Source organism: Lemur catta, chromosome 16 (assembly GCF_020740605.2).
Source record: "Lemur catta isolate mLemCat1 chromosome 16, mLemCat1.pri, whole genome shotgun sequence".
Classification (NCBI taxonomy): Eukaryota; Metazoa; Chordata; class Mammalia; order Primates; family Lemuridae; genus Lemur; species Lemur catta.
Window position 1 is genome coordinate 32909249 of NC_059143.1, and position 14343 is coordinate 32923591.

At 43.9% G+C, this 14343-nt stretch overlaps 1 protein-coding gene across 3 annotated transcripts in view; it reads left to right on the top strand.

Moving 5' to 3' along the window:
- Nucleotides 1-14343, top strand: part of SETBP1 (SET binding protein 1) — a 344559-nt gene that overhangs the window by 170184 nt on the left and 160032 nt on the right. For all 3 annotated transcript variants that reach the window (XM_045527911.1, XM_045527909.1, XM_045527912.1), the window contains exon 3: nt 8817-8870. In XM_045527911.1, coding sequence (XP_045383867.1) covers nt 8817-8870 — 54 coding nt within the window. The remainder of the gene's footprint in view (nt 1-8816; nt 8871-14343) is intronic.

Here is a 14343-nt window from a genome sequence, read left to right on the forward strand (position 1 = left end):
GAGGGGGTCATGGATGGCTTAGACAGAGAACTGGACTTGCTGTGATTCAGAGCTACGTCCAAATTCCAGTTCTGCTCCTTTTTTTTTTTTTTTTTTGGCTTTTATAACTTTGGGTGAATTATTTAACCAGTTGGAGATTCAAGTTTGTTCAACTATAAACTGGAGAAAATAATACTATCTTGCACTGATAGTATGAAATTTAAGAGGGATAATGAACTTAAACCTCTACCTGGCACAAGAACAGGCATAAGTAGGTCCTAAAAAATCATAGTTATTTTTCATATCATAATTGCCAAGAGTTCAGGGTAGGCTTTCTAGAGGAGATCTTTCTGTTTTACCTGAGAATTACAAAAGTTGTGGCTACCTGCAGCTATAAGGTTCAGCTATCATTGGGTCCCACTTGGCTTCATCCCTTTTAGATATTCACCTGTAATTGTGATTAATTGCTCCAGATTTGGCCCAAGGGACCCAGATTCTCTGCCAAATTGGCTACACTGAGCTGAGGAGCAGAGCTTTTGACTCCAGTGCTTAGACATCTCTGAAGCAGGCACCTTCTGACTTTTCCATTCTCGACCGCTGAGTAAGCCAGGGGTGTAAATCAATTTCCTAGGATTCACCGAGGGGATGAATTAGAAAGCTTTGATACTCCTCTTGCAGCCAAGTGAGCAGATCATCTGGTCAGATCTAAGCAGACATAAAGTAAATGATGAGAAGAAGAGGAAGATCAGGGTGGATATTCCCCCAGCTTCCAGCTTTGCTTGGCATCTGTTCAAGGAGGGGAACCTCCTTTATTGGCTCTTATGGACTTTGGGAACAGCCCACAGATGCTTGCAGTGTGATTTCTTAATTTTGTTGCAAGGAAAGGATCTACAACCCAGATTGTGCTCCCGAGAAGCAACATATCTTTAGCTGTTTCTTCTCCTAGTGCATTAGTTGTGCTTTCTCAAGTGTGTAGCTTTCTGAACTTCAGATGAAGAGAGCAGACATAGTGCCTTGCAGAAAGTGCAAAGAAAGGAAAAGAAAGCATTTTCCCCATGAGTAATTCATGCACGTATTTAAAAGGAGGGCTCTTAAAATAAGGTCTGGTCATGCATCCAGTTTGCTCCTGGTAGGAGATGGCTATCTTAGCATCTTTAAAGAGGTAAGATGATTAATTCTCTTTCTCCAGGTAAATTCTGTTAGCCCTAGGAATGGCTCACTCACCTGTGCAGGGTCCTTCTCTTTCAAGATATTAAATATGAGTTTTTGAAATTTCTTTTTTTATAAAGCTTTGAATCAAGTAGATCCAACATGGAAGTTCAATATGATATGCCAATAACCATCGTGCTGTTCTGGATAAAGTGAGATTGGGGCCTGGAACTCCCCACTCAGCTTCTCTCAATTCACAATCAACATGACCTTTCTGTGAAATCCAGGGTTCCTTAGGGCACAGTTTGAAAACCACCATTCTCTGGGTTGCCTGTGCATCATTCATTTCAAAATGTCTGGCACATCATGGAAGACCTGGTATAGCCTCCAACAATATGCATACCAAAGTAGTCAGGGGCTCATGGGGTGTTAACCAAACCAGGTTCAAGTGCCATTATACCACCTACTAGCCCTGAACCTCAGAGACTACCTAATCCTCTTGAGCCACCTTTTACTGAAATTCTTAATAAATAACGACATTAACATCCATGTCACCAGTTTATACCAGACTTGCCTGTATAAACTTCCCACCCAATACCACACAAAATGCTCTCCATGAAATCTCGTTTTATCTGAGGAACAATCTGTTTAAAAAGAATTCTACTAGGAAATTCAAAAAGTGTGGGATGAGTGTCTGTAGGTTCACCAGGTTGGAAAAACCTAAAACAAGACTCATAATCTCTGTGAGTTCTAGATTAGGGCATTCAGAGGGCTTCTCTTTCATTAGGTCTTGGTAGTTACAGCTCTAATCTGCAAGGCAGGGGATTAAAGACATTCCCACCCAGAAGTTAAAATAGCTGTGACTTGGACGGTCACCAAATATACACACTGCTGTAAAAGCATGGGTTATGTGTGCAAGGTTACGCATGGAATCTTAAAATAGGTAAAGGCTCTTTTGGCTGCATATCTAGGGGAATTTGATACAGATCTCACCTGTAAATATTAAAACCCCATCATTTAGAAAAGTAATAAAAGAAAAATATAAGCAATCAAGACCACACTTTCTTAGAGTTACGCACAAAGTTATTATTAGTCATCCTTGTTGCTCTTTAAGAAGGGAGCTGAAATTAAGACTGGAGGCGTCAGTGGTTTCAAGTTTAACCTTTCAAATTCCATGAGGCTGAGGGAATTTAGCAAAAGGACGCAGCTCAGCTAGGATGGCAGCTTCGAGTCTATAACTTGCATCTTAGGCAAGTGTGAATTCAGCCCCTCAGTCTCTATACTACACACCCCAAATGCCTTGGCCGTCAGAACTAATGCCTTCTGATTGGGAAAGTTGTTTAACTTTAGTGCAGATGTGGATTTGACTTTGGCCTCACTGGGATGGGGAGCTCATGTAGCAGTCTGAGTTGTGTTCTACCCTAGTTTCTGTTTGTAAACCAATAAAGGAGCCACCGAACAAGGCTATCTCATTATCCTCCTCTCTGTCTTTCTGATTCAGATTTTTTCCAGAAAGTGTATACAGGCTCTTAGAGAGGTGTGTGTTTTGGGGGGGACTGTTGCTGGAAGGGAAAGGAGAATAGATAGTGACCCCTCTATCCCTCTCTTTTTCATCTCTGAGGTGAGAGGGACACTTTGGGGTGCCGGCAGGGTAGGGGCAGAGGGAACATGGCACTCATTTCATAGGTGGTAAAATGGGACCTGCATAGGTTAATGATCCTATAACAGATCCCATAGTGAGTTATGCAGAACCAGAGCTAGGATACAAGTTTTCTGTCTCCAAGTCTAATGTTCTTTTGTGTGATAGTGTTTCATTTATCATCCCAGGGAAGACTAGTAACCTGTTGCTTCCTGTTTTACCGCCCTCGTTACAATTTCCATATTTTCTTTTATAGTCCCAGTGGATGTGTGGGCTCCATCCCAGCTGGTGGCTCCAGAGCTTGTTGCTCAGTGGAACCCTTCCTTAGACTCCTGTCCTGTTCTCTGTTTTGACCCCTGACGTACCTTGTAATTCCTCCTCTTCCTGTTGGAATCCCCCAGTCTCCAGCTGTCTGGGCATCTAAAACTTTCTTTGGGTTGTGCACATACATATGGATGGATTTGTTGTTCCTGATTTTCCACTGGGTAAGGCACTTCATCTCTCTGTGCCTCAGTTTCCTTTGTCAAGGGGAAAGAGAGGGGCTAGTTCATGGCTAGTAACCTCAGATAGACATAGGATTAGATGTCTGTCCTGGCTTGCTGGGGCATTACCTTCCATGTGGGCTGTTCCGAACTATTTTGTGGGTTGAGGGATTGGGATGGGATGGAGTTCAGCTTCCATTCTGCAGTCAAGGTAAGAAGCAAGTGACACAAAATAAAAAGGGAGAAGAAGATCCATTTCCCACAAAGTTGGACAGGAAAGGAGGACAGGTTGAAAAGAGGGAGGTGAAGTAGAAGGTTCATTTAATGAAAAGATGATGTTTTTAGGACAAATCTGAAAATGGATCATTTATTATACCAAAGCCATCATTGTTTTTTTCCTTTATTTACCTACCTACCTACCTACCTACCTATGCCTCAGTACACCTGTCCATCCATTTTATGTGCCAGCATCTATTTCTCGAACCCACAAGGGAGGGGATATCTGGGAAGAGAAAATGACTTGGAGAGTCCCCGTGGCCACCAGGCTTCAGCTTGTCCAGATGTCCAGCATGGACCCACATCCCCACCCCCCCTTTTGTGTCAGTGACCCCTTTCTCAGATGCGCGTGTCCTGGGTCAGCCAGCAGGATTGTTGTGGATATCTGAGGGCCCCCAGATGGGTGCATACTTTTGATAAAAGGCCAACACAGGGGATGCGATGTTTGTCCCTGGGGTGGAGGACAGAGAGCAGAAGGAGAAAGATAGAATGGCCTCCTCCTCTCCCATGTGGGAAGCTTTAGGGACTACAGAAGCTTGCAGGTAGGAGGGCAGCTGTTTGGAGGGACAGTCTAGGTCAGTGGAGGTCATAAGGGAATGTTGGCTGCAGCAAAGGAAAAAATCCTTTTCAGAGAGCAGAGAAGTAAAGGAACAAGAGAGCAGAATGTCTCTGCTGGGGAAGCTGGAGGGATTTCTCTTCTCACTTCCTTAGGGCTCCACAGCTTCTTACTCTCCACCCTCTCCTGGAGCTTGCAGAGATGAAAAAGAAAAAAAAAAAAAAAAAAACACCTGAATTTATGCCAAGAGAAACTGCAGCTCCTCAAAAATGGAAGGCAGGGTCATCCTCCTAATATTTTGAACGTGGACTGTTCCAGAGAGCGGCAAGACGTGTCAGGAATGAGATTGGTCTGAGCAGGGCCCCAGGAACACTGCATAGCTCCACCAGGGAGATGAAAGAATTTTCTCCTTCCTTTGCCTTTTAAATGTAATTCTGCCTGCCCTCTCCCCCGCACCCTCTCCACCCTCTAGCTGGGAGCGGTGCAGACATTTAAGCATCCTGGGAAAAGGCAGGATCCTTTTCATTAACTTCAGCCTGATTGAAGTCCCTGGAGCCATGGCGGATTTCATTTTCCTCCCTCTCGCTGCCTCCCTGTCTTGGATCCCTCCCTAGGCAGTGAGGCTGCTGTGAGTAGTGAACTATTTCCCCATGGGACTGAGCGGGCATAGGGTCCAAGGGGGAGGCAGTGGAAAAAGGTCTGGATCGGTGCTTTTCAAGGCAGTGGTTTTCGGGAGGGACACGCTTACTTCTTGCCTGTGCCTCAGTTTCCCCTGAATTTCTGAGCACATCTATTCCAGCTTCAGAACAGAAATCTGAAGCTGGCTATATATGGGTGTTTGAGCTGGACTGGACAGATATGATCTCCAAACAAGGTTTCTGTAGAGGGGCTGGGGGTTAGCAGACCCACCCAAGCCTGTTGCTAAGTAGCTGCAAAATACAGACTTAGTCTGGAGTTTTAAAATATGTTTTAGTGCCAAAACATTCATTTACAAATGAAGTTGTGTACAAGAAAATAGGGAAAAGCACAGCCATTCTTGTTAAAGGAAGAGAGAGGAGGACATAGTGGAGACTTTTGTATATATGACATTTCCTAACCCCAGTTCCCCATCAGAGGTGGCTCCTCTGGGGACACAATAGGGACACAATGATTTTCTTATCCCTTGCAGAAACCTTCAGCTGCCTCCCTCAGGCCCTGGCACCGTAAGACTGGAACTCTTTTAGGGAGGTCCAGATCTAGGTGGTCAATGATCTTGCCCTATATTTCTAATCCACACCTGAGCACCATATTTTAGTGTCTGAGAGTCAGCTGCTTCTCCTTTCCTGGGTACAGAATGTGTAGACTTCTAGGAAGTAACTCAGTTTGGGAAGTGGAGTATTCAAGGTGCAAGGCCTGTGTTTGACCCAAGAGCTCATGCATCTGGTTACAGCAGTGGTTAGAACCCAGCAGCCAGGCAGGCAGGGAGTTGTGGCTTGATGGTGACAAAAGACAGGTGTCTGCACACCTGCCTTCCAGGACCCCTGAAAGGAGAGATCCCAGGGCTTGCCTTTGGGTGTTTCCCAGGTCAGATAACACTTTCAATGCACACGAGATTCTGAGTGAAACATTCAGCATCTCCAAGGTAAAGGAATTCAGAAGTTTTAGAAGTTCCTTAGTTACCATCCCTGACATCATATCCCTGCATCCTCCCACCCACCATCAGATAAGCTGTCACGTCTGCCCTGGGATGGGCCCATTCACCGTGTCACTGTTTCATCCACAGGAAGGAGGGAGCCCACTGTCTCTCTCTGGTGACGGATTTATTCACCATTCAGCTCTTTCACTTTCACACTGTTCTTCCTTAAACGTAACCTCCGACTTCTACACTGAAGTATCAGCCAATATTCTCTAGTAAAACCCATAGTAGGAAAAGAAGCGCCGTCCGCATTGTCTGAGTTGATTAATTCCTTCAAATATTTGAGTGCCTCTTTCATGAGGGAAACGTCTAGGTGCCAAGTACCATTTCCTTTTGTCAGTCTGGAGAACGTCTCAAGCCTGCCCCTCGTACTTGTGTTCTCGGGGCTCAGAGCGCTTTAGCTATTCTGGTCCTCAACTCTGGGCTGACAATATCTTCCGTGTTCTTTTTAATGCAATTGACCAACAGGTTACTTAGTGACTAACTGCATGACCAGACTCTTTTCAACAGGTTGAGAAATGCAGAATTTACATCAGATATAAACAATAGTCTTGTTAGACGTGGTCTTGTCAGGCATGTTCTTGTTAGGTAAAAAAAAAAAAAAAGAAAAAAATATATACAACAGCACAAAACATAACTTGCCAAAAATTAAGAATTAAACTGTGTACAGTGGCTTTTTCTTAAGAGAAGGAAAGAGGATCTAAGGGGAGAGTGAGATAAATCCTAACTTTTTGGAGTTTGAGTCATAATAACCAAAGATGCCCTATCTCTGTTTCCAATCAAACAACTGGATCTTGTCATTTCTCAATCCCAAAACCACTAACATGAGGAAATCGTGCATACTTGAAGATGCTTTGCACACCTTTGTGGTTTGTGTTCAGGTGGGGAATCTCAGCACTAGGAGGAACTAGTTGTGTTCTCATGTCTCCCGCCTACCTGGAGAACCCTGTTGACAGCGGTAGGAAGATCTCTGCCAGCTGTTGTACTCCCAGGGCCTGGAGAATTTGAGCTCTGATTCCTATATGCTAACACCTGGGAGTGGCTTGCAAAGGCCACTGCCATGCTCACACCTCATCCCAGCCTTTCTGTCCCTTCTCCCCAGCTTCATCACAACCTTGTGTCCAGCTCAAGGGAGAGGCCAAGGTTGTATTGATAAATTCAGAAGAGTAGATGGTCATGACCAATTAAATGAAATTATTTCTGAGGAGAAGAATTAAGGGTCATTCACAAAGACACACGCTTTATGTTACTGTCTGTGGCTCATGTGACTAATATTCTGGCACTCAGCTCTTTGCCTATGCCACATCTCCTCAACAAGTGGTCCCCAATGAGCTATAGTTCAGCAGCATCTTATTACAGGAGAAAAAGCATGAGCTCTGGGAAAATATAGTTTTGGAATTAAATTCTACATACAGGTACTACCTGCGAGGCCTAGGAAATGCCATTGAACTTCCCGAAGTCTCAATTTTTCCATCTGCAAAGTGGAGATACTCCCTATCTCATGGGGAGTTGTGAAGATTAGAGAACATTTCACAGATGCGCAGGGCGGTGCGTTGGGACTAGTCAGTCCGTGTTCCGTGTCTCTGTTCTTCCTGCTGCTCCCCCCTGGGCCGCCTGCCCTGACACCTGCCCACTTTTCAAGGCTGAATTCAAACTTCATCTTATTTCAACAACCCCACCCTGACCTCTCTTATCTCATCTTCCCAGGGTGATGCCGATACTCTTCTGCACTCTGCTCATGTTGACAAGGACATGTCTGATCCTCCAGCCACACTATAGGTTCCTCGAAGGCAGGCACTAGGTCCATAATTACTTTTGACTCTTAGTGCCTGGTCAAGTGGCCTATTGGGTTGTTGCTGGGCTGTTTCGTTATAGTCACACCCACCCAGATGCCTTTGACGTGGGAAATCTAGCCCCCAGGACAGGGTGTGGGGGGTACAGCGCAGCTTTTACCTCCCCCACCTCCTTCCTTCTGCATCCCAGCTTCAGCACCACCTAAGCACCGTTTTTTGGCAGAGTCATTGAGGGAAGCTGAGAAATCCAGTTGAGCTTTTCTGAAGGCTGGAGGCCCCGGAGCTCAGCATGACTCCCTCTCTTTTTTTGACCCAAGCAAAATATTGTCACAGCAAACATGAAATCTCTCCTATTTTTCACAGATGCTCTCCAGGCCTAACAAAGCTAACAGTCACCCTCCTTGAATCAAAATAAGCCTCTGCCCGTTTTTTTCTCTTTATCTCACCCTTTCCTAGCATTTTTAAGAAATAATAAAGAATAGGATTATTTCATTAATTAATCATATATTTTTATTCAGTGCTTTCTGGCACAAAACCATAGAAAGAATATGAAAATATTTAAAACGTTGATCAATCTATATTAAAACCCTTTAATGTTAATCAGACAGAGTGCAAAAAATAGATACACCTGACTCTTCTTCTTTAATTTGCATGTGATTGTTTGAAGCAAGAACTATGAACACCTGAATAGTATATAAAATCACAGGTACTGTATGACAAAGGGAAACTGAGTCACAAATAAGTGGGATGAGGATAGGGTCAATTTTACCGAGCTGATTCAAAAAAAAAAAACAAAGAACAAAAAACCCTCTTAAAGGAGATAGTCTTTAACTATCTCTGAAGCAGTAATTCTTAACTTGTATCACAGACTACTTTGATAGCAGGAAGAAAGCCAGGGCCTCTCTCCCTAAGGACACAATTCCATCTATAGACTCACACATAATTACACTTACAATTTCAGGGAGTCTGTGCACCTGCTGAAGGCCATCCATAGCCCATGATTCCTAATTTAAGGCCCCTTGAAGAACTGGCAGCACATAGAAAGAAGGCAGGAAAGGGCAGAGAAGTCAGGGATGTGGTTCATACGCAGAGGGAGGGACATTGAGTCTAGAGTCCTAGCCTAGAAATCTCCCATTTGTCCTTTGCGATCCTGCATCTTTAGCTCCCATCCAGGCTATGGTAAGTCCATTGCTGATCAGTTGCTGTGGGGATACCATATGCAAACTTTGAGAAGTGTCACTAAGGAAACTCCTTTGTTCTTTTCCAGCTCCTCACAGCCAGTGACCTTGCAGCCAGCGACCTCAAAGGATTTCAGCCACAGGTAAGTCCTGTTGATGTTTTCATGCAGTCTGGGAGAATGAGATGCTCTGTAATTTGGTTGTCAACAAACACACTTGGAGCCAGGACAAAAATCCCCACCTTAGCTGCTTTGGCTCAAGGTGCTAACTGTGAGGATGACCTGGGAGCTTGCTCTCTCCCTCCACTCCTGTCTCATCCCACCATGGACGAAACCACTTCTTTCTGCTTGCTTTCTGCTAATGTTTTGTAGCGGTAAAAAAAAAAAAAAAATCTAGTCAAGATGCTTGGAATGTTGGGTGTTGGGTGACTCTGCTTAGGAAAGGGTTAAACCAAAGGAAGTGGGGGAGTTGGGGCTGGGGTTCTCCCCTGTATTTCTCTCTTTTTGGACAGGATACTCACATTTCTGTAATCTTCGTGTGCAAATGCCTTACGGTCATGATCTGGTGTCCAGGTTAATCTCAGGCACCTGCAGAGGCAGACAGTTGAGTTTTGCTGATCTTGGTTAGGCAACAGGCCACTGTATCTTTGGCCTGAGTGGTGTTTGGAGGTTGCCATGGGCAAACGATGAAAGGGTGCTGTAAGGGCTTTCTGGGGCCCTTCTTGGCAGGGATGAAGATGGAATATCACCCTCCCTGTCTCTGGAAGGGTGAGTGATATTCTGTCTACACACAAACACCAACACATGTACCAAAAATACACACTGGACATGCAGAAGCCCTTGTTTTCTCCCATAGATCTCAGTGCAGGAGAAGCATGTACACAAAGGAAGGTAAATCCAGGGCGATAGTTGTGGGATAGTCCCCGCCCCATCTCCCTTTCAAGATGAGACTTTCTGTCACCCTCCAACTCAGCGCCTGCCTCAAGATCCCACAGTGCTGCACCTTGTGGGAAAATGCATCATAGCTATTGGCAGTGAACTTCTGGGAGTAGAACAAGTAATTTTCCAATGGCAGAAATTCCGTGTATTTGGGAATGTTTTCTTCTTTAAATGTGTTTCACATCCAGGAGCTCGCTGCACCCTCATACACCTCTTCCATGGGGGTGACAGCCCGTGAGCACCTTTTTACTGCGGGGGAAGCCGAGGACCCAAGGCCTAATGCAAAGTGGCCCCAGATACACAGAGAGCTAGGAACAGGAGCAGACAGGGGACAGTGAGTGGTGAGGGGAAGAGAAGTAACCAATAAAGGGCCTCGTTGGTATGAGTTGGAAATAGATCCATATACCGGTTTGGGGTATTTTCATCACAGCTTTGTTGATCCTTCTGTCAAGGATGCAATGAGGTTTTAGACATAGATAGCCAGGAAGCCTTTTTGTCAACTGTTGAAAGCTGATAATTAATTAAAGTGCTTACTCACATAGTCACAGAAACATCCAGCTGGGCTAAGGGAATGGAAAACCAAAATAAAATAAAATAAAATCAACATTTACCCACACCCCACCCACCTGCGCACCTACACTCACACAGGGTAGCATCCCAGCCAAGGATTGCTTTCTATCTGAAAATTTATAAAAATGAATGAAAAAAGGGCTTCATGTGATGTTGTTCTGCCACTTGAAAAGAACACACAGTGGAGACCGAGTTCATAGAAGTTGTGCTTGTGTGTGTGTGTGTGTGATTGAGATTTGGGCATAGCTTCTTTCTGAGCTAATTATATTCTCTCTGTGTTTGCCGAGATACATTTTATAGATATTGGATTTAAAATAAACTGTTAAGTAAAGGAAAAGGTAAATATAAGGAGAGGTGCGTCCATAACATTTGAGGAGGCCGGCAGCTTCCAAGCTCCCCTGCAGACAACCCTACAGTTTGCAGTGCAGGTGGCTCCCTCCCCTGCTTCTGTGCAGCCTTTCTTTCCACACTGTTCCATGTGTGTGTCATCCCCCTGAGGATGGAAGCATAAATGCACGTTTTCACTCCTCAAGATGCCTGTTCCTAAGGCCAGGAAGTCCTGGGAAATTTGTGGCCAGTGTGTAATGCCCAGATCAAAGTTAAGTCTGCAGTGTTATTCCTAAATCAAAAAGGCCCGGATGTGTCTCAAGTCAACACCACCCTTTTGGGTGCTTTTTCAAACAGAAACAGAAAGCTGCCCACAGGCTTGGGGCTGCCCCCTCCAGCCTCGCTGCATCTCATTGTTGGCTTCTGTTGTCGTCTTTCCCCTTCTCTCTTTGGGTTCCAGATGAAACTGAGCCCCATGCAATAATTCATGGGTGTGTTCCCTTCCAGGACCTGTCATTGACTGTCAGGAGAGAACTCACTGAGGACCCTCCCTGGAATAATTGCATGTGACCTCTCAGCTTTTGCATGTTTCACAGTTATCACTTGAGTGTAGAGGTTTTTGTTTTGTTTTTGCTCTTGTTTTTTGTTGTCTTGATGTTTGTACCTACTGCAGGCTCTTAAGGAAGATAGCTAGGATTTCCTCTCTAATCACTGATCTTTGATGACTTTGAGAGTGTGAAGAGCAGTGACTGTATTGGGCTGGGCTGTTCTGTCTGTTGGTCTCTGTCCTTCTCTCTGTATCCATATAGAAAAGAGGAAGGTAAGGAGTGAATATCTGACTTTCTCCCCACGGTTATTGGTTTCTAAAGACATCATGATCATTCCTGGAAATAAACACATGACTTTGCAGGTAGAGCCAGGTGTTTTCTAATATATTTTACATAAGCAATGGGTGGTCTTCCCAGAGGCTGGTGAGCCTGGCCTCTGGACCACAGGGCAGAGCTGTCTGCTAGAGCCGACCGGGTGCTGGTAGGTGGCTACTATTCTCAGCAAGTTTTAAAGGCACAGATGGAAAACCTTCTGAAACTCACAGCTAAACCACCCTGACTCTTCTGCCCACAAACACATCTCCTTCTTATTTTCTTACATCCTGTTCCTCTTGCCTTTTGAAGCAAAAGACACACTTGATCCAGCTCCTTTCTAGTCTTTGGAGGATTGGAAATGAGAACCCTTGTCTCCTTTCGTCCCACCGGACCTGTCCTCTCCACCCTCAAGAGGAGTAAGAGCTGGCATCTAATTCTCTTTAGTGAAAGCCCAATAACTACATGCTTTCCTGTCCACTTATCTTTTTGTTCTTTTTTCTCCCTCTAATGTCAAAGCTGTAAGTGTTCATTTTAGAAACTTAGAATACCCAGAAAAACACAAGAGAAAAAATCTCCTGTTATTTTACCTCTGAAACACAGATAATGACATTTTAGAGTATAATCATCCAATCTTTGTTCTATGAAGACATACAAGTGTTGAATTTTTTTTAATTGGTATCATAGTTTACATTTCTTTGTTGCCTTAATTTTTATTTGTTTGTGTTTCCGTGTCACTGGAAAATCTAGCATCTGGCCATTCTTGTACTAGTCACCAGTGCCATCATTCATTCACCCTCCCCTCTTGTTGGACATTCCATTCCTTTTGTAGGCTGAGGTCCCCAGGAGCAATCCAAGGCAAACGCTAGGATTCCACTGTATCCAGGATACAACTATGAATAGTATCCAAGGCTTCTTGGCATTTATTTCTTTTTTTATTACTTGGTTCACTATAGGGATGTGCAAGTTGCTTAAACTTTATAGTAAGTGCCCATGTGTGACACCCGCAGGCTTGTGTACATGCTTGCAAGGACTCAGGTGGGAGTTGTGGTACAGAAATAACCATAGCATGGGGACCAAAATCAGATGCAGATTCTCCGTCCCCAGCCGCAGTGTTGGGACAGTGACTTTACAGAGACCATCCCCCACAGAGGAGAGCACGGACTGAGAGCCTTGGTCCTCACCTGCTGCACAAACTTTCCATTGTCTCAGAGAAGAGGACACTTCCTTTAGGAAAAATAGAGTATCATTTCAAGTCTGGGGCAAGTATAATAGCTGCCTTTGAAGGGCAGCCATTTTTAATGAGTTTCTAAAATGTTAATTGCTATTATGGTCAAGGATAACTTGTAGTGAAAGGTAAGGAGAAAGTCCACCAGGATACACAGGAAAACATTTTTTAGTGTGGAAAAAACAGAGCTGTCAATCACAAACTTGTCATTTCATTCAAATGGTATTCATGGAAGACCTTTGTGTGGGGCTCCACACCCTTCCCCAGAAGTTGACAGTTCTGGAATGTTCTGCCAATAATATTAGCTTTGTGACCCTGGAAAAGTTACTTAACTTCTCTGATCCTCATTTTATTTATTAATCAAAAGAGTTGTGCAGTTTATTTCACAGCTTTGTGAGGATCAAATGAGACAGTGCCTATGAAAGCAGCCGAGGAGGATGCCTGGTATGCACAATGAACTCAATTTTCTCTTCCATTAGAGAAGTACGGATTAAATTAATTAAAAATTCAGATGTAGGAGAAATTATATCGGGATGGAGCAAGCAGGGAAGTCTTCCAGGCAGAAATGTCATTGTACTTGGGCCAAGACCGGTGAGAGGGAAGTGAAGTGGTGAACTTATTTCTAGGGAGGAGTAGCGCTGGGATAAAGGCTCAGCCAAGGGCAGCGATGCTTGGGGTGTGTTCTGGAGACTTGAAGTGGTTTCATTGCTCTGCCTCCCAGGGATCATGGTGGGAAATGACTTGTGAATTCAGGTGGGGCCAAATAAATTTCAGGTCTTAAAAGTGTAGAAAAAATAGTTGGACTTTAAAAAAAAAAATTAACCATGATTCCAGTTTTCAAACTTACACAAAAGTAGGTATAATAGTATAGTAAACCCATATACTTTTTATCCAATTTCAATGATAGGCTGCTAAAAAAGCCCAAATTTATAGCACTTGCTGCTTTCTGTCTTGTAAATATGCCCATCGTGACCACTGCTAAGCTACTAGGTTTAACAACCTGTTTGCAAAGTCTCTGACAGTTAGCTCTCCAGAGCTGATGCCAGCTGACTGCAGCACACCACTGGGCTCGATTCAGCAATCATTACCATTTTGCCAATCTCTCTTCATCTATACTCCCACCTACTTGGATTTTTAATTTTAATTTTGGGAGGAATACTCTAAAACAAATCCCAGTCATCATGTTATTTCACTCATAAATACTTTAGCTAGTTTTCTAGCAAATGAGGACTTTAAAATATATATTTTATATACATATATACATGTATATATATATAATCACAATGCCATTATCACACCTATCAAAATTAATTCTTTAATATTTTCTAATACCCAGTCTATATTCAGATTTTTCTGATCATCTCAACATACCATTTTACAGTTGATTTGTTTGAATCGGGATGCAGAGTTTGGATTTTGGCATCCGTCTGAAGACAGTGGGAGCCATTGAAGGTTTGAGGGCAGGGGAGAGTCAGAATGGTGATGCCAGAATATTTTTGCTTTGGCAGAAGATGAGATGAAATGAAGAGGTCATTCAACAATAAGCCCATGCCATTGTTTCATACGAGAAATAGGGAGGAATGAAGCTGGGGATGGTGGGGAAGTGACAGAATCTGGAGGCAGAATGAGCAGAGCTGGCAGTTGCTTGGGGTGGCTAGAGAAATGGGGATACTCTTAACCAAGATGAGGGCCC